The sequence below is a fragment of the Anopheles arabiensis genome, chromosome X, assembly GCF_016920715.1.
Source record: "Anopheles arabiensis isolate DONGOLA chromosome X, AaraD3, whole genome shotgun sequence".
NCBI lineage: Eukaryota > Metazoa > Arthropoda > Insecta > Diptera > Culicidae > Anopheles > Anopheles arabiensis.
Genome location: NC_053519.1, coordinates 18,424,612 through 18,444,298, shown reverse-complemented (window position 1 = coordinate 18,444,298; position 19,687 = coordinate 18,424,612). Strand labels below are relative to the sequence as shown.

Here is a 19,687-nt window from a genome sequence, read left to right as displayed (position 1 = left end):
GTCTCCCTCCATCCCTGCCCACTTGGCAAGAGGGCGCGCATCCTCGGTGGAGATGGGCGCATGTCAGTTGGAATTCTCGGGCGGAAACTAGAGCATCTCGCTCGGGATGCTGGAAACTCGCTCGCCCCGAATGTCCTTCGTATAAGCATGCGCATGCGCTGCAGATTGGGTGTCGGATATATTTTGTTCACCTCTGGGTAGTGTACACGCTGGATTTATCTTGTTCCAACTCTCTTTCCTTCTTTCTTTCGCCTTCTGTCTCTTTCTGATCGCCGAACAGGTGGACCATTCTTATCTGATGTGAGAGTTTTTTGTTGGTGTGCTGAGCATACTCTCGCAGCATCCAACAAACAAAAACCGAGAACAAAAAACCCTCAAAAACCATAGCCTATCCTTCCTTCCTTACCGGTCGAGGGATAGATTGAAAAGCAAGTTATTTATTCTACCTCCTTGGCTTGGTGGGGTGAAATTTTCCCAATGCCACAGAGAAAGGACACCACTCCCTGGGGCAGTGTGCAATCGTTTACTATCGGAATGCCGCTTTGGTCTATAATCACCAATGTAAGCAAAATGCAGACACACAAAATGCAAGAGTGTCTAATCGCTTAGCCCAAGGGTAGAAGGTTGCCGCAAGAAAGATCGCCCGGAGGGCGATGTATGAAGACAATCTTCATGAACTGCAACAAAAAAAAATCTCCACTTTACTATCTGAACGAAAATTAAAAGAAAAAAAAAAGGAAAAATGTAGACGATAATGATTCGTCATACGAGTTGAACTTAACAACACGCCCGTCATGGATTCAAGCCCCGAAGAGACCGTGTCGCCATACCGTAGGGCTGACTATCCTGCTATGGTAATAAATAAGTCACTGAAAGCCAAACCCACTAGTGCTACAGGGCAGACCTTGACGGACAACGGCCAAAGAAAAAGAAGATTGTCTGCTAGAGGGAATTTTCAATTTACAGCTGCTTTTGTTTCAATTCGCACAGCACCAGAGTTTCCAGGCGGCTTGTAGGCAGCTATTTCTGTGAATTAAAGCAATAGAACTGGTGAGCCTGCAGGACTTAAATGCGGGTACGATGTGTGGATCCGTTCAAAAGTCGACTTTAAAAAGTCAAGTACTTTGCATGCACCTTTATTAGATTTTCTCAATAAATTTCCACCGCATGGCAAGCAAATATCGACACATGGACGATTTTTGTTTTCTGATTTATTATCGAATTGTCAGCTTTGTGTTTTTGGTTTTAAATCTCCAGAAGTAACATACAATTTTGTCTTATGTTTGTGTTTGGTATAATGTTTGCGCGCATGTTGCTTATTTGCTTTCATTGTTTTAAATCATCTCCCTTCACACTGGCTTTAAATATTTATGGCTTTCTTGCCTAGTTCCCACATTCAATAGCTTTTCTTTCAATCGATTGAATGGATGTTCGTGTTTGCTTTGAATACTGATATTGTTTTGCTGGATTCTGTTTCTGTTTTCTTTCAGCTCTAGTTCTCTTTAGATCTCCACACATCAATATTTAAATGTTTGTTTTTTTTTCTGCAGTAAGTTAATTGTCTTTTGCACGATTATTTTATATTGAGTCATCCTCTTCCTGCTCTCCCATTACGCCCATTTCATCCTATCCAACAGTCGGTTATACCGGAGGTTGCGCTATGGCAAACATACAATGCTTTCATTGGCGAAAGGGCATCGGAGAGATAGGAAGAGTAAAATGAACATAAATGACATTTATTCGAAGAAAAACGGGAAGTAACGTATTCACATTGGAAACGTGTATCTGTCTCAAACAGCAAGGGTTCTGCTCTTGTTGACCCTTTCCAGCAATATGTAGTTCCTACCGAATACGAACAGTGCACCCGTAGATAAAGCAGTAATGACACAAATTCACATATAATACGACACTGACGTATAATGGGATGCCTGGAAGCCACATTTTATGTGGAACCACTAACGGTGTGGTATTTCGGTACCGTGGAATCAGCTGCTAGTCCATTACGGTTGCTTACACTATTCAATCAATTAGTTATATTATATATCTGTTCTTTTAAATATTAAGATATTCTCCACCAGTTTGTATGAAAATTGGGCTGGAAAATAGTCTGCTACGGCTACTGTTTTGACTCGATGACTCGTTTTTCGTTTTATTTTTGCTTTTTCTGTGCATCCTTGGAGGGATTGCTCAACTGGCCTTCCCATCGCCCGCCTGATTACTTTTCATATGTTTGTGGACGACATTAGTTTAATGATGTACTAGGATGGTGGGAACAGTGGGAACTCATGGGTTGGGACAAATGGGAATATGAGCCGGCGATTTAAAAATGTTGATAATGATGATAGTAGTATGCGATGGCAAGGACCATTCTACGATCCGCTATGAAGGTAGGCTGTCACTTCGCTTAATCCAGGCGGGTATGCGCACAATACTTTTGCTACACTTTCCATTCGGTGTTTAATTCTAGGTTGGTTTCGTTTTGTATCACTCATCCATGTTTTGTTTTTTTCCTATAAGATTCACAAATCGTGTTGGTGTTTGGTTGCATTGTCTGTCATAACCATTTAGACCACCTTTTTGTGGCTACAAACATGGGTACGGTTGCAAAGTTTCTTCTTTTCCTATACAAGTCTTCCTGAAGTCTTCCTGGTCTCGCATGCAACTGCGAATGATTTGTTCTTTTTCTTATGATTAATTCTTTTGTGGTTTCGTGCATAAAATGTATTGGAAGGTGAGGCTGAAGCCTTTTGAAAAAGAAAAAAAAAAGAATAGCAAGCTTCCAAAACAGCTTTGCGAGATAACGGTGAATTTTGCTCTTCGAATTGCATACCTTTGAGCGTTTTGACTATTTTATTTGATAGGTTGCGCCTTGCAGTAGGCAATTCGATTACCAGAAGCTCTTTTAAGCAATCTCTAGTCGTACTAGTAAATTACTTGAAATTTTAACGCCCGAAAAACACTGCTTCCTGGTATTAGCAAGCCATTTTGAGTGACTGCGAACCGAAACAAAATGGAATGACTAATTCATTTCACGTTTCTTTTTACGAACGGTGATTGTAGATCTGTCTTGTCACATGGAAACGGATTACTGGTTTGTTTTCATCTACTACTCGTCCATATAACCTCACTTTTACGATTACATGTGTTTCCTTTTGAAACAGTTTCTTGTACTTCAAAATGGATGTTTGCGGGCATGTGTGCTGTTACCGCACTGCAAGCTGCATTTTTATATATTTATATAAAAACCTTAAGTTGCTCGATGGTGCACACTGCACTGATCCACACCCATACACAATAAGAGATGCTCTAGCTACCTGTAGGACATGCCGGTACTATTCGACACCCGGACACGGCTGTTCGCACGTTGCTTGATTTTGAGGGTTTTAAAAATGCCCCTCTCTCGTAAGTTTTACATGTTTTTTTTTTATAAAATTTTCCCCTAAAAGAAACTACCTTCATTGTGTTGTATATTTGTATATTTTCGGTTCCCTTTTGCCTAAGCACTGTCACACCCACCGCCAGATTTAACATTAATAGTTCGAAAATGGGTATATTCAGCATTTTTTGCTGCGTATGCTTAGGGATTTGCTTTGTATGAGTATCGCTACCATGCCTTAGTTTGCTTTCATTAGCTACAGTAAGCTTTTGGAGAAGGAGGAATAGAGGATTGGAGGAATTGCTTGAATGTATTTTGCTCCAGTAAGCTTCTTGGGGTTTCTTTTCGACAGCAAATACACACACGGCTCTCAAATAGTGACACTGGATTTAGCATTCATTATGGGATTTGTTCGCATCTAAAACAGTCCAGTCTTTCGTCATGTCGTGCATCTGGCAAAGTTAACACTCACATACACCGACACATTCCGCTAATACAACAAACACAAACCGGGAGTAATGAACGTTGGTACGGTGGAAAAATATAGCGCTTGCGCCCCTGAATTTATAGAACTATCCAACCATGGCGAAGAGTGCCAAAGTTTGCTTAGGTTGCACAAAATATAATTGTAAATAGAAAAATAATAAACAAAAGACGTAAAGCGTACACAGTAGTTGTGATGCGCATAGCCTACCTTTAGGCGCATCTTTAGAGCAATATGATATGGAAGTAGGCCGCGTCTGGACTAGTAACCAATCTGATGCTACTCAACCGTAACAAACCTTTCGCTGTTTCTTTCTGTGTGGAAGTGTTAACCAAATTACTAGCATTTCTGTGCTGCGTTAGAGTCGGTAAGGCTACTAACGCAACACAGATCGCTGATTCAAATGAAAGAAGAAATCCAATTTGCTATATGTTTTGTGGGTAATTTTTTCTTTTCTTTCATCCAATTGTGGTACTATATTTCGATTGCCCTGTGTTGGAGTTTGAACCTGTTTTGCACCGTGAGGGGGAACGAGTGGAGATTCTTTTCCTTTAGTTTTTTCGGTTGCATTTGTTGAGATTTCCTTCTGATCTGATTTAGTCCTTGCTCATGTTTTGTTTTCCCGTTTCATTCGTGTGTTTTCTTTTCTTATTCTTTCTCATGTTGTTTTATCCCATTTCTTCTCTGTTCGCTCTGCTGCTCTATCATTTTGTAACATTGTTTCTGTCATTGCGCGAAGAAAAACGAATGAAAACAGGAAAACCTAACGCATAATGCTTACTTGAATTACCTTTGCTTCATTAACGGCAAGTGGACGTACGGGTGGAAGAAAATTCATTGCAATATTTCTTTTTGATACACCCACTCACATAAACAGACATATGCTATTGTAGTCATTTTTAGTTAGGGGTGTGTGGCATCCTGTGGTAAAGGATTAGGTTGAGGGCAACGAGCAACGAAGGGAGTTAAATTTCATTGCATAGTAGTTTACGTAATATACAAAATACTAGTTTGCTTTGTTCTTTTATATATGCTCGTTAAATTATGTGATTTGGAAAACTTATTCAAACATAGATATATATTCATATATAATCATACGTGCACATGCATCGCTAAGTGTGTGAGGGTGCCCATGTGCACTGTTTTACCTTGCTAATTTAAACCACAGCTTGACGCAAACACACTGGCAGAGGATTTTGAATATCGACCTACATCGAAAATAAATTGGATAGGATAACAGAAAATGATTAAGGTTAACTGGCATAGACAGTGCTGCCCATAAGAGATGTTATGCAGCTCTGCGCGGAAATAAACGTGTAGCCATGTACAAACGGTCGCTTTAAATGTATGCCTTAACAAAAGTGCCTCAATCTATGCAGTCCGCATCACAATACTATCTGAATATGCTTGCTTTCCAGACCGCTAAACCACACATCGAGACAATAAATACAGCTACCGGGTACAGAAATACATTGAAAATACGAATAATATTGTGTACGTTATTGTTTTCTTTTTCTCTATTATTCTTCCTCTCACCTCCCTATCTCCGTATGCTTTGATAAAAATAGAGTTATGTGTATCTGCTAAATATGCTTGCCTCATGCAAGCAGTTCTACACCGCCCACCAAATTGAAGTAGAATTTTGACTAATAAGCACCTTGACTAGAAGATTATAATACCGTTGCCCCGCGTTTGTTTTCTGTCCCTACATTCCGCCACGCTTCTTATTGTGCGCTTCCAGATAGCATTTTTGTTTCATAAAACAAGGTGTATGCTTATATGCTTGCGAGGTGGTGTAGCATTGCAATGAAACTCATACCCACAAATACACACCCACGCACGGTGTAAAGAGTTTTGTTTTGTTTTTATATCGCCCGAGAACTTATCAAAAAAGCGCTAGGGAATGTAATTGGTTTCATATCTCGATTGTGTAATTCTGTTACTGTCCAATTATTTAAAAAAGTGAAAAGGTTTCCCGCAATTTATTGTTCAAATCGTTCAAAATAACATGGTTGTGTAGACGCAAGCACGTGTGTGTCTTTGTAGGAGTGATTGGTTGTTGCATGCTTTTGTTTTGCAGCTTTCCTAGCTTATAAAATGGTTTATTATAATTGAAACAAAATACTCAACTCATTCACAACGTATATACGTGGATAAAAAAAAACGTCAGAATTTGTATATTTGGGGAAGAGATAGGACGGGAAGTTAAGTAGTAGGGTAGGAATAGTTTCATTACATCGCTTAAATCTCCTTTGTGCTCATGTATATTTTATGAATGCGTTACATATTTCTCTGTGTGTAGTTTTTTTTGTTGTTGCTCCAAAATTATATTACGATTATCCATATATTCTCAAATACAGGTTAAAGAGTGATTGATTAAATTGATTAGTTTAAGCACAATTAGATTTCATTTATTAAACTTAGTTCGGCTAAATATGAATTAAAGTTTGTTTCCTTTCTTACCGCGTTTATTGCGCCCTTTCACTCTCTTCTTTCGTACACTGTCCTGCTATTATTTCCCTCTTGTATCTGTTTCATTCTTCGCTGCGGTCCATAAACCCATTTCAATGGACAAAGAAGACACAAAAAACAAACACGAAAAAGGGTGAAAAAGTCACAGAATAAAAATTTTACTACAAAGAGATCGCTCCGTTATGTTTCGCTCTCTTTCTGACTCGCCCTTGACTAATCGTTCCATTGTATATCTTACTTTCCGCGCTCCTTGTTCACGATACTCGTCCCAGCTTTGTTTGACTGCCCTCCGTGTTGAAAGTTGCACTACACAGCAATAAGGTAATATTTCCATACAGTTTTTGTTTTCGTGTTTCCCATTATGCACCCACCAAAACCGCGTAACACAAAGAACGAAAAAGCCCTATCTCTCGCGAGGCGGGCCATTACACGCGTGGAAGGTTATGGCGGGCAACACATCGTACAAGATTAATTTAACGTTCAAAGTAATTTGGTATCAATTTTGGAATTTTGCTACTAGGCTCATACGTTTCAGTATTTTTTCCCGCCTGCACCCCTCCCGTGTCCCTGCTTCCGCCACAAGCGTAGGGAAGTGTGAGGGGCAAATCACCATACTTCATTACGTACCGCACCAACACACAGAGACACACACACATATTCATACTAGGAATAACACAAGTGCTAAATTATTGAACATCTTATTTAAAACTTATTTTAAATGCTCCTGTCCCTCCTGAATCCCGTTAAAGAATCAGAACAAGATGGTACGTCCTCTCCTACTTCCGCGCTCTATCTCTCTTTCCCTCTCGTGCGTTTGCACAGCCTAGCATATATTGGCTCTATTGCTTTCTCACCTCTCTGGCTACTGGATTGAATCGTTTTAGCTTAACAGCGATGTTAAATAAGGAACGCTTAGTATAGAGCGTGCTGCCGGTGCGTACGCAAGAGAGAAAGAGAGAAAAGGAGCGAACCGCGTACCTGAAGATAAATTACTATTCATAATAATCATTTGCATGTTGCGTGCTTTACATACGGGGATAATACGATACAATTATTCGATTAATTGGAATTAAATGGTTAAAATTGAAAGGAAATGGTACATGGAACGTAATATATTCCTTGTTTGTGTCTTTTCTCCTCTTTTCCTTCTTGCTTTCCTTTGAAGGCATTTTGCCAGTCCGGTGCGCTAGGGTGTGTGTGCAAGTCTTCTTTGATTGCAAGTGGCTGGTTACATTTGCTTTAGCTTCGGTGAGGAACAAGCTGAGATCAAACAAGTGTTGTGTTTTGACGTACTCTGAATCACAAACGCAGGCTTGCGCACACCATAATGCGTTCCTTTTTTTTTCTTTTCTTTTTTGTATTGAATAATGCTGATACATCGAATAATTAATAATTCATTACTCATTAAGAATGATAAGGTAAGAGATAAATACTTGGCTTACTTAGTTTGTGAGTACAGTACAGATAAATAAGATTAGAATAGAATGAGATGGAGAGACGATACAAAATAGTTATTGCCGAGGGGCACGCAGGAGAGAATGAGCGGATTCTTTGCTCTTCCGCCAGGTGCGCTCATTTAATTATCAAGGCGGCTCGAGCTCACTTGCCAGGATTTGTCTGCTGTATTTCCTCCACCTTAGTATGTTACCATTTCGGTTAACATATTTCAAATCTGCAAATTGTAAACCGTGCGGGGAAGCGTAACGGGGTTGTCACGCTGAGGTGTTTAAACTTATCGTCCTCGCTCGCGGTGCGTGAGTAACGCTGCCTACCAACTAAGCGGTGATAAGTGATCAAGTAAATAGGTCAATAAATAAATAAATAAAAAATAAATAAATAAGCCAATAAATATATTTACGCAGTATGCGTATGAGAAAATAAATCGACCTAACCTAATCATAAAACTCTCCTGCGGTGATGCAACGCGGCCTCGAATGACTGCGCGTCATTTTTGTTTCCACCGTCCCCAGGTGGCATTTATATGGATTTTGCTAAACTATATATTATTAATTCACAGTTGTTCTCGAATGCCGTCGGCCTTGCTTTTTGTTCGTTTTAGATTGATTATTATTGCACATACAAATTGTTCTAGACTTGTATTTCGATATTAGGCGGAGGGCTCTCTGTAACGCGCTCTGTCACACCTTGTGAATGCTGCCCAATTATGTTTCCTTCAATTTCCTTTCTTTTCACTGCTCTTTGCTCTATACCCTCTCAATGTTTCAGACAGCTTTTGACAGCCATGATTGGTAAAAACTATTCGGGTATAGCCATTCCCGGTTCCTATACTAGAGCGGAAGCTCTGCAAGCGTGTTCGTTTTTTTTTTTACAACATACCTTCCGTTTTTCACCATTCTAAAATATCATTTACATTTAATATATTTGCTTTACAAAGATTATTTGAGCGTTTTGGGCAATTTGACTCTAGTTATCAATTTCACTAAGGTGCCATTTTGGGGGCTTTCACGGGGAAAAACGGGGGTGGAAACAAAACTGACTGCATCATTTGAAATGACCGGCATAACCTTCGCACACGCTCACATATATAGTCTTGAAATTAAATACATTCATCCTTAATCGCTAGTAATGGGTTAGTATGGCCAAGGAAATAATTATTGCACCATTTGTCGAGAAGACTCGTCTTACTGGGGGTTTTGGAAAAAAAATCAAACACATACATTAGACTGGCGGGGATATCGATGGTTTAAGACGCACCAACTTACGGCGCTATTCTAGCGATCACTGACGTGATCGCATTGTGCGTGTTTCTGCCCCTGCTTACTGTGTACGTCACATGTGCGCATGTTGTCGGTTTTGCTACTTGGTTGGGATGGTTTTGCTAGTTTTGTGTTGTTTGGTATGCAAAATTAATGTTATGCTCCACACAAAGTCAACATTACAGCTCCCTGGCAAGAGTGGGACTACCGTTTGATACACAACATCCGTATGATTTGCATGTTCGTATCAAATTTGAATCATTACGTTCGAAATGAGGGTGCTACTAAAATCTTCCTGCATCTTGGAAGCCTGTTTAAACTTAAAGATAAAAAACCAATTGCACGCAACCGCGTATGCAGAATCAAGCATAAAAGCGTGCAGAATGAAGCACGAGAGGGAGAGAAAAGAAATCTAATCTTAATCGCAGTAAATCTTACCCATAATGGGTACACAATGGACTGGTGGGTGGTAAATGCATCAAAGTGAATCGAAAACCCTGGGAGCATAGGTGTAAAACGGTTTAAAGAAACTTAAAATTTTTCCCATTTTTAATTGGCCTTTGACTTGGTGTTGTTAGTCTTGAAGCTAACCTGCAGGACGCGGTTGCCGAGCGTGTAGCCGTTGAGCGACTGGACGGCGACGACGGCCTCGTCGTAGTTGGTCATCGTAACGAAACCGAAACCTTTGCACTTGTTCGTCTGCAGGTCCTTGATTACCTTCACGCTCTGGACCGCACCGAACGGACCGAACAGCTGCCAGAGCACGTTCTCCTCCGTTTCCGGCGCGAGGTTATACACGAAGATGCACCAGCCGGATCCGTTGATTGCGTTTGCGGATAATACTGAGCTGCCCAGGTCGCCGGTGAGGGGCGAGTAGCGGCTAAAGTTTGACGGCAGGCTTTATGGCAGAAACGGGTAAGCCAGCGGAAGAGGAGGTGACGATGACGGGAAGGATGATACAAAAAAGGAAGAAAGAGAAAGAGAGAAAAACAATTTTATAGAACGATGTGAGTAGACAGAATCTGATGACTATGTGTTAACAAGGTGTTAACAAGGGATAGTCGCAACAGAAGGTGCGTCACTATTTCGTAGTCGCACAGGTGCGAACGGTTGCTCTTCCTTGTTAACCCGCTTTTCTGTCGCCTGCGAATGAGTCTCGATCACGTGCGTGTGTCTCCAGTTGTCAGACATAGCAGTCAAACGCATAGGTTGACTCGCATAGGGAGACTGATTGCAGATGTCCTATCGGTCCAGTTTGATAGCAGCTAGCTTGTTGGTTGATGGGTGCAGTTCGGATGCTTGACTAGGTTGACAACACGCACGTGTAAAGCAAATGACCACAGCGATAGCAACAGCAAAAGTTATACACAAACAGCAAACGGCGGCTTACCTGAATCTGCCGCTGAGCGGATGGATCGGTCCCGGTGGGAAACGGCGCAGGTTCGGTGTTGGTGTTAGGTACGCCGCCAGCGGTGGGATCGCCTTGTTGATGTTATTGCTAGGATTGTTGGCGAACTTCACCGTGATCGGTTCGGAGGCACCCTTCGGTGTCGTGCCGTTCAGCTGCTGGATCGCCCGTTCCGCCTCCGAGCGCTGGTCGAACCGGATGAAGCCGACGCCCTTCGATAGGCCGGTAATGTTATCACATAGTATACGGGAGGTGATGATCTGCCCGTACGCGTTGAACAGATTCTCCAGGTCTTGCTGGGTCATGCTCTTGGACAGGCCGGACACGTACAGGTTGGCGCCCTTGATCGCGTCCGAGCTTGGCCGGGCGAACGACACCTTGATCGTTTTGTTCTGCAGGCGCAGCCCGTTGAACGTGTTGATTGCTTTTTCTGCGTCCTCCGGCCGGTGGTAGTTGACAAACCCGTACCCGAGACTTTGTCCTGCGTGCGTTGGGCAAGATAAAGACAGGGGAACAATGTTAAGTGTTGTCGTGGCAGGCTCCCAACCATTACCAACTACTTACCGGTGACTTTGTCGCGGATCAGCTTGCAGCTCTCGACGTCGCCGATGCTGGAGAAGAGCGACTTTACCTCCTCCTGTGTCATCGTCTGCGGCAGATAGTTTACGATCAGATTAGTCTTGCTGTCCTCCTGGCCGCTGCCGATCGAGCCGGAGCGCCCATTCTGCTGCACTGTTTCCAATCCGTTCGAGATCATCGTGTCGCCGGCTGCCGCGGTACTACTGTGTTCGCTAATCTTATTAAGATGGATGGATTCGCTGTTGCTTTTTATTTGTTCTGTTGCGCGCAGCTCGCCACAGCACGTGAGTGTTTGTTCTCTGAGTTCACTGAGTGGGGGCACCTTTGCTGGTTCGATCAATAGAGAGGGGAAGCGATTAGACAGATGAAGGGGGATGGGGGGGGGCTCGGCTTTCCGATAGTGCTGGCTGCGTTTGTGACTAGTTGCTGTCTTTCGTTTTCTCTCTCGCTATATTCTGGTACTGCTTACTACTGCAGTGCCCCGTTCACCCGGCTAAGTGAATTTTCGTAAGTATTGCACGCGCGCTTTTCTTTTTATAAACACACGCTACACACACTCTCTTGCTTTCTCTTTCATACACTCAGACACACATGCACACTCACGTCCAAACCACACCTACTCGTGTACGTTGCTTACGCTCGAAAAAACTGGAAATTGTTGGGTGAGTTAAGAACAGGCTTCCTTTTCCTTTTTTTTTATAAAGCGCTTTGCACTTTCGTAGTAAAAATTCGCTCAAACAGCCAATATACCGCGGACGATTTCTAAACCGTGGCGTGATGGGGGAGGGTGAAGAGGGTTGGTGAATTTATGCCTTTGTTTTGTTGTTGTTTTTGTTGTTTTGACTAGAATATTTAGTGGTTTTTGCTATACTTTGTTTTGCTAAATTGCTTGGCTTTCTTTTGTATTCTTAAAAAATCCTCCTGCGGTCAACTTTTACACGTTTTCCACACCTATCTCGCTTGCTCGGCTCTGCCTTGCACTTGTTCGTTGCTTTGTTTACGACGGGAAATTTGTGCTAGTGTTGTACGGTTAAAGAAGATTTTTACCCTTTTATACACACATACGTGTATATATATATATATAGTTGGCCGCTACGGGCGTGATGTAGGTGTGCAGGGGGTTTGTATTTTTTTTCCTCGTTGGCGGGTGTGTGTTTTGTTATCCCCCGGTTTTCACGCCGTTGGAATGTGAATACTGCAGGTTTATATTGCTTCTGCTGCTCTGCCAATTACACTGCGGAAGCTGGTCAGTTCGGCTGATGTTTGGTTTGCCGATGTGTACGTGATCCGGCCAGTAGTGGTAGTGAGACACTCAAGACGGTGCTTTCGCCCACGGACCGGGGGTTTAGGCCTCCAGTGGCGCTACTACGGCAGTCACGCGAGAGCGGTAGGGAGGGGGGTGGCGGGGCGGGGATGGAGTATTGTTTATGTTGTTTTGTTGTCTTTTAAATTTCACTCTTGGTTTTTTGTTCTCTTTGTTTGAATGCTAATGTTGATTGTCGTGCAGCTGTCACCTCACTGTGTCACTAGATATCGGCTTCACTCGTGTTGCGGAGGGGATGTTTCCTGGGTTGCGGAGGCTGCTGGCGTTTTTGGAAGTTGGGCACGATACCCGCACCGGCTAGTCGGCGTACGGCGTGTGTTACTGGTGTATGTTGGTGTATGTTTGTATGGCTATTTCAGCGCGCGGAATCTTGGGGTTGGCTACTGCCTTCGCTTCCTTTGCGTGCCTGTAGTGGTTAGCTAGCTTCGCCTCGCAAGGTTGATGGGTTCTAGCTGCTCTAGCCGTTCGTCGTGGACACGCGGTTTGGTTGGCGCTTTCGCTTACCTCCGGTTTTATTTTTTTTTTAATACTTGCCGTTTACCTTTTGTCGTGTACGCGTGTTGTAAGATTATATAATTAATCTTTACTAGGATAATTTTGTAAATAGGAAGCAATTGATCTTTTGTTTTCCACCTATTCCCCTTCTTTTTCGGTTACCGTCTTCCTATGTAAATAGTGTTCTGCGTTCCGTTCTCGTTGCCCGTTTTCCGTTCGTTTCACGCTCGGTTGGCTGTGGATGTCCTTTCCTGTTTTTTCTTCTGTTTCTTACTTCTTCCGTTTTCTGAAGTATGCACTTCCTGGTCGTTGGTTCCGCTGTGTGTATGTGCTAACGTTCTGCAATGCCGCACCGCACAGATGAACTCCTGACTTTGCCTGGTTGCGCAGCTACAGCCCTTATTCCGATCCGGGGTGTTGTAGATGATGCGAAGGAAAACGGTCGTAACGGTAATCCAAATCTCTGGTATCTGAAAAAAACAGCGTAAAGTTAGGGAAATTCAGTTCAGAAACGTTTTTTTTTCCTTTTCCCCAGCCAAGCGATGGTTCTAGCTTCCTATTGCGCGCTCCTTTACGCGAACCTGCAAGATAACTGGTGTGAGCTGTCTTAGGACCGCGGAAAAAAACGCGCTCCTCTACAACGAAAGGTTCCAACATTTCCTTCCCCTCGTTTTTCGAAGGGTAAGGGCGTGTATCTCCGTTTCACTAAGGTGCGCCCTTTTTGGTTCCGCTCCGTGGCCGCTGCGCTCACACTTTTTGCTCTCACTCTTGCTCTCTCTCCCTATTTCTCTCCCGCTCTATCGCGCTACCTCGAAAAGGACTCAAAAATCGATCGCCACACCGTGCGAACCAGGGACGCGAGACGGTTCATCTGGCGGTTCACGGTGTTCGAAATTGCTGTGTAATGCGCACTCGCTGTGTTGGCTAGCCTTACCACAGCAGCAACGCCAACGCACAGCGCGGGACGAAGGGTACGGAGGGTTTTTGGGAAGGGAAGGGCTAGCAACTTGGGTTACAACTAGCCTCTAAACAGACACTTTGCCGAAAAGATTGTCCCTTTTCTGGGTGAAGGATACACGCGAAAGCTTGCCTCGAAATTCTAGCCTCTATTCTCGCACAATCGAACGAAACTGTTATTTTAGTCCACCCGGGAAAGAAGTAATATAAAACGCACCTCCTTCACACACACGCGCACATACACACACACACACACAAACAGAAAGACACGCAGCCGGAGCTCTAAGGATGCAGAAATGGTCTGCAAAATTCCGGCTAGCCTTATTTTAAACAACCATTCACCGGCGTTGTAGCACAGAACGACAGAGCGCGCTAGGCGTACTGGGGACGCTCGACATTTTCAGCAGATCGGAGAGAACTGCTCGAACCCGTGGCATTGATAAATTTTTTAGCAGCCGCACACGGCGGCTCTCTCACTTCCTGACGCTCTCACGCGCTCGACGCGATTGCGTGTGAGTGTGTGTATGCGTGAGTGTGTGAGAGACAGAATACGTAAACCAAGCCCGAAAAAAGGATCTCGCGCTCGTACTCATCCTCGCAAACCCTCGAAAAGGGAAAGTCCGCGCCCAAATGTAGGCAATCGACCGTTCGGAATCGCTCTCCTCGTGATTGTCGTCTGTGTCGGTGTGCGTTAAAAACGGAAGAGAGCATAAGAGAGGAAAACTACCCTAAGGGCCCCGAACTGAATGAAGTGCCAAGAGGTATGGTTGTGGTGGTGGTGGTGGTGGTGCTAAAATCATATCGCACACTGTTAATTACACACGCAAATCACACGAGCGGGAGCTTACGAGCCGCTTTTGTACACGCCTTTGCCCGAATGAAGCTGAATGAAGAATGTAGTAAAAAGGTTTGTTTTTTCGGACACTATACACCCACATGCACAAGCGACTCGAAAATGGAATAAACCTGGGAGCAATTCAAAACTACTGGTAAATGGATGATTGGGGATCGGTTTTTGGGAATGAGTTGGCTGATAAATCCTTCTTTCGTGAAATGTGCAATAAGTATTGAGATATGTAGGCGATTTGTAATCATTCTGATAGTAAAAAGGAATAATTTATCGATTTACAGATCTCTCTCTCTCTCTGTCTCTTTTTCTCACTGGATAATAGGTTACATGTGCTTCAGGGCGTTTGCCTGCCAGCTTGATTGATCGAACAGAAAACCGGAAGCAACGTCCTTACAAGCAACAACGTTGTAAGTTCTGCCAGCAAAAATCCATAGCAACCACCGTTACATAACACGGCGAGTGCCAGCAGGGTGTAAAATTTCCTTCCGGCTCCCATTTTGCCGGTTTGTGGTTGAGTTTTGGATTCTGATTAGGCGAACATAATTGGTCGTGATTTTTCGTGTTGCTCCTATGAAGCAAGGAAACGCCCTTTCTACCTTTTGCTTTCACGCTTCGCTAGAACATGATAAATTATGCAATTGCGTATACATCGTCTCGAGATGGCATTTGTCTGCTGGTGTGGGTGTGTGGTCGTGTGTAGTTGTATTTAGCACGGTCTCGCGCACACTCTCCTCGTCTAGCCTTTGCCCTAGTTCCCGTGAGCGAGCGAGTGCAACGAGGGTGTGTGTGAGTGTTAGTGGGCAAAGATTTATGAATCCACCCTACATTCGCCGTCACTCGGTAAGGGGCTGGAGAGTGCGTCGACACTTGAGAATGAAAAGCACAAATCTGCAAACACACACACATACACAGAAACACGGCGAGCAAAAGCCGTGAGCATGCACGCGACGAATATCCTGAGGTTACGCTCTCGCTGAACCAGCCACACACTCACACAGACCCACACGTGCGCGCCTCGTTCGGGAAAATTGTACTGGAACATTCTACAGGGGGAGGATAGTAAAAAAAACTCACATAAACACACACACACACACCCGTGCGCGCCTACAGACACATCGAGCAGGGAATGCGTCTGGGCTGACTGTGGTCTGGTTGAAGAAGCCGCGCCTGGCTACGTACGCTCTTTACATAGTGTGTGTGTGTGTATGTCGCGTGTCTGTCACCTCCTAAAACGCCTTCCACATGTGAGCGAGGGGGGAAGGAGGGCGTGGAGGTGGTTACATTGGAACCTTACGGGCGTTCTGGTGGTCGCAGGCTGAGGTGTTACCGTTTCTCATTCACACCGGCGTCCTTCTTACCCGCTACGTCTAGACTCTAGACGCAACCGAGGGCCACACTGTGCTCCACTGCTTGACCTATTTCCTGCGCGCTGTGCCTGGGGATCTTTGCGGCTGCGAGCTTATGTGCGAGGGTTGCGCACACCCTACACAGCGACGCGTTCGAAAACACCGTGGAATCCATTCGTGGCGTGAGGGCGTCTTGCCCCAGCCATGGTGAGAATACACCATATCAAGATATCAAGAACCCCGGGACTCTAGCGACTTTAGCGCCACTGCCGATGCCCGAGGTGTTTCTTCTGACAGCTAGCTGGTACCATCGATACGTGACGCCGGTACAAGGATATGGTGGCAAAGGGGACGGTTTTAATTAGGACACCGTTCCGTGCTCGGGCCAGTGCTGGGCGGACAAAAAGGTGGGTAATACGCCGAAAACGAGGTGTTACCACGCTATTCCGCAATAAATAAGTGTTTTTGAGGGGGTTCGCATTAGTACTGGCAACACAGTATCTCGCTTACTTCCCGGTCTGTAGTTGTTACTGGCACACATGGGTACGGTTGATGGTGAACAACACGCAAGGAAAATCATTCCATCCAACCAAAAACGGCTGGATAACGTATAGACGGGCTGGCATCTTCTTCCATTATGGAGAATGTAGTTTTGAACGCAAGCAACCCCGCTCTGTGTAATGTTCGAGAGGCCTCACGCACCGATAGACACGTACAAGAGCAACTGTGCGGAGCAACAAATCCAGTTTTCCGGGGTCGAATGCGACCGGTCTATACGGGCATATCAAAGAGCGCACCATTGGTGCACTTGTTTCAAAGTAACGTCCGGGATGATGGACCGATGCGAGTAGGCTGCCCCCTTGCAAAAACAGCAAAAGAGCGGAGACACGTGCCGTATCAAGGAACGGATCTGCGGTTCTGCTAGGCTGTTTGTGCGCGTGCCCGGTCTGCTTTTTTTTCTTCAAAATCCTCATTCTACTTCCATAGAAGTTCCGCGCTGTCTCACTCGCTCGTGCTACTAGTGCCACTGGTGGAAATCCCTCGTCTGTATTAAGGCTCGAGGGACACCATTCCCTCAGAAAGGATGGTAAACCATTAAACTATACTCTGGTAGCGTACAGCCTCCGAAAAGTAGAGGAAGCTAGATCTATAGTAGCACTCCGTACCCACCCCAGTAAAATTGTTAGCCAAAATTCCGGTTCGAAGGACCAAATCGCAACGAGGGTATAACAAGGGAGCAAGAGACCTGAGCAAGATTTACACCATGATGTTGCAGCACTTTTTACAAGAATACACCAGAATTTATTCACACACACACACACACACACACACACACACACACACACACACACACACACACACACACACACACACACACACACACACACACACACACACACACACACACACACACACACACACACACACACACACACACACACACACACACACACACACACACACACACACACACACACACACACACACACACACACACACACACACACACACACACACACACACAAACACACACACACACACACACACACACACACAAAGACACACACACACACCCTTACCTGCCTTCGTGCTTTCCCCCTAATCTTCGCTAGCGATAAGGATACGGAGAGGTCGCTGACACTTACCAATACAAAAAAAAACCTCTAGCCTTTATAGTTACGGCGAGATCCCGCACGCCTCACGCCTGCCGAGTGTGGATTGGAGTTGTACAGTGTACGGGTTTCACCCTTGCTACTTCTTCCGATTTCACACAACAACACACTCACATACACATACACACACACAAACATACGCAGATCTCGAAAGGATCCAACCCTTTACACTATCCGTAGCATTTGCCGCGCGCTACGTCCTGACGCGATTCGCAGAAAGTGCGTCGAAAAAGTGTAGCCTTCTTATGCTGTTTTTGTATGGGTTTTCCTTGTTTCGCCTTATTTCCCTTATTGTTGTGTACGTATATGAAAAGTGTGTGTGTGTGTGTGTGTGTATACATATATCTAAATGACTAAAAATATTACTTGTGGTTGCCTTATCACCTAAAAACCGTTCCGTGCCACGCAGAAGGCTCACACAACAGGGCTGGCCTGCGCCGTGTAGAGGATAAAATCAGACTGCCGGATCGCCACGCACACTCGTGGAACCGGAGGGTGGGGGTCGCTTTCGTTGCTGCGGTGCCTGCAAACGAGCGTGAGCCTGCCCGTCGGTAGACGAACATAGATATCGTGTCGGGCCTGGGAAAGGTTCCGCCAGCACGCAACTATACGGGCGCACTTACTTGCTCTCTCACTAACTTTTCTCTCGTTTGCTCTATCTCGGTTTTGCTGTATCCTCGGTTTTTGTTTACTGCCACTGCGCCTGCCGTTTTGTCGGGGCGTCGTGTAGTGGTGTGCGCTGTAGCCGGTACGCTGGCCACGATATACGCTCCGAGCCTTACGCAAACCATACCGTGGTTCGGCCACAATGCCTTGCAAGGGCAGATTCCCGAGAGTACACGACCGGACCGTAACGCTCTTCAAACAGAGGAAAGCTTTTGACGCTCTCACGTTCTCTCTCTCTCTCTCTCTATCTTTCTCAAGTCGCAGGATTGTGCGCCGGTCCTCGTTTTTAGGCGCTGGCAACTGGGACATCGCAAAAAGGGCAGTGCTGGCGGGGTAGCGATGTTGAGCGCCTGCTCGACACCTTGGCCAGGACTGTTAAGATGCTGTAGATGCGTGGGTTAGGACCGTAAAAAAATTGTTATTTGGATCGATTACATCGACCTGCTAGCGTGGATATGCGTGCCACGCTCCCCTTACCAGCAAGAAGCAATGGTAGTAAAGGGACAAGCGGAAGGAGCAAGGAGTAAATCGTCTTACCAATCGAACCCTCCCAAAGCAAAAAACAAAAAAAGACATTCAAGAGATACCTCTTTTTGAGAAACATTTTCATGTCAGGTTCTTCATGGTTCTTTGAAATGGACCACTTGCCCATCTGCCCCAGGCTACGATAGGGAACGGATCATTTACTTACAATGGTGTGGGCAGAAGATGTTACTGGCGGTCTCCCGGATCTATTGGACCGGCATTTTCCTCACACTCTGACACATGCACACACATACACACACACTCGAGCAAGATGGGGTGTAAAAATTTGATTCCCTGAGCGTTAGACTAGCAAACCAGCGCAATACTCCCGAAAATCCCGGCACAAAATCTCGAAAAACCGAGCTAAAACGCCTGAAACACCTTCTTTTTTTTGTTTTCGACTGACACCTTTTCCACACGAGATCGGGCGGGGAGGGCAGCTTAGCCGGGAAACCGCTGGAATGTTCTGGACCGCCACCCGGAACGGGTTCCCGCGGACCCCATTTGTCCCGCGGACTTTTTCGGTTGGGTGGGAGTCTGAGGGAGCTGTTCTGTGCTTCTAGAACCTCCGGAATCGGTTGATAGGAAGATATTTTGTCGTTGTCGGTATATAGATATATAAAAATATGCTTGCTTTATGCGTGTATAGAGATGGGTACGTACGTATATCAATCAAAGACGGCACAAACTCAAAACCGCAAAATCAAGATGATGTACGAACGGACGAAAAATTAACTTGTCTAGCACGGGAAAATATACACTGGATTGAAGTTGATGCGAACAGTGAATCGGGAGCCTAGCGAGGACCTGGCGTA

General features: G+C 44.9%; 1 protein-coding gene across 5 annotated transcripts; it reads right to left on the bottom strand.

Annotated features, from left to right (window-relative positions):
- Positions 1–1,196: 1,196 nt before the first annotated feature.
- Positions 1,197–19,662, bottom strand: LOC120905434 (ELAV-like protein 2). 5 transcript variants are annotated; one of them, XM_040316193.1, is made up of 5 exons: positions 19,536–19,662; positions 12,084–13,325; positions 11,022–11,363; positions 10,440–10,938; positions 1,197–9,947 (listed from the first exon to the last, which is right to left on the bottom strand). In XM_040316193.1, the coding sequence occupies exons 3-5, from the start codon at positions 11,212–11,214 to the stop codon at positions 9,599–9,601; spliced, it is 1,041 nt and encodes a 346-aa protein (XP_040172127.1). In that variant the 5' UTR covers positions 11,215–11,363; positions 12,084–13,325; positions 19,536–19,662; the 3' UTR covers positions 1,197–9,598. The 5 variants fall into 5 exon arrangements, with proteins under 5 accessions (XP_040172127.1, XP_040172126.1, XP_040172123.1 ...); XM_040316192.1 differs by lacking the exon at positions 19,536–19,662 and adding an exon at positions 18,066–18,282 and having other exon boundaries at positions 11,022–13,325; XM_040316189.1 differs by lacking the exon at positions 19,536–19,662 and adding an exon at positions 18,048–18,151 and having other exon boundaries at positions 11,022–13,325.
- Positions 19,663–19,687: the final 25 nt, after the last annotated feature.

What these genes read in the sequence shown, in the direction of transcription:
- LOC120905434 (XM_040316193.1), bottom strand. Translation starts at nt 11,214, where the DNA reads ATGATCTCGAACGGATTGGAAACAGTGCAGCAGAATGGGCGCTCCGGC. An exon ending in GATCCGCGACAAAGTCACCG is followed by an intron (nt 10,939 to 11,021) that starts GTAAGTAGTTGG and finishes CAACGCACGCAG; the next exon opens with GACAAAGTCTCGGGTACGGG. An exon ending in CCGCTCAGCGGCAGATTCAG is followed by an intron (nt 9,948 to 10,439) that starts GTAAGCCGCCGT and finishes TCTGCCATAAAG; the next exon opens with CCTGCCGTCAAACTTTAGCC.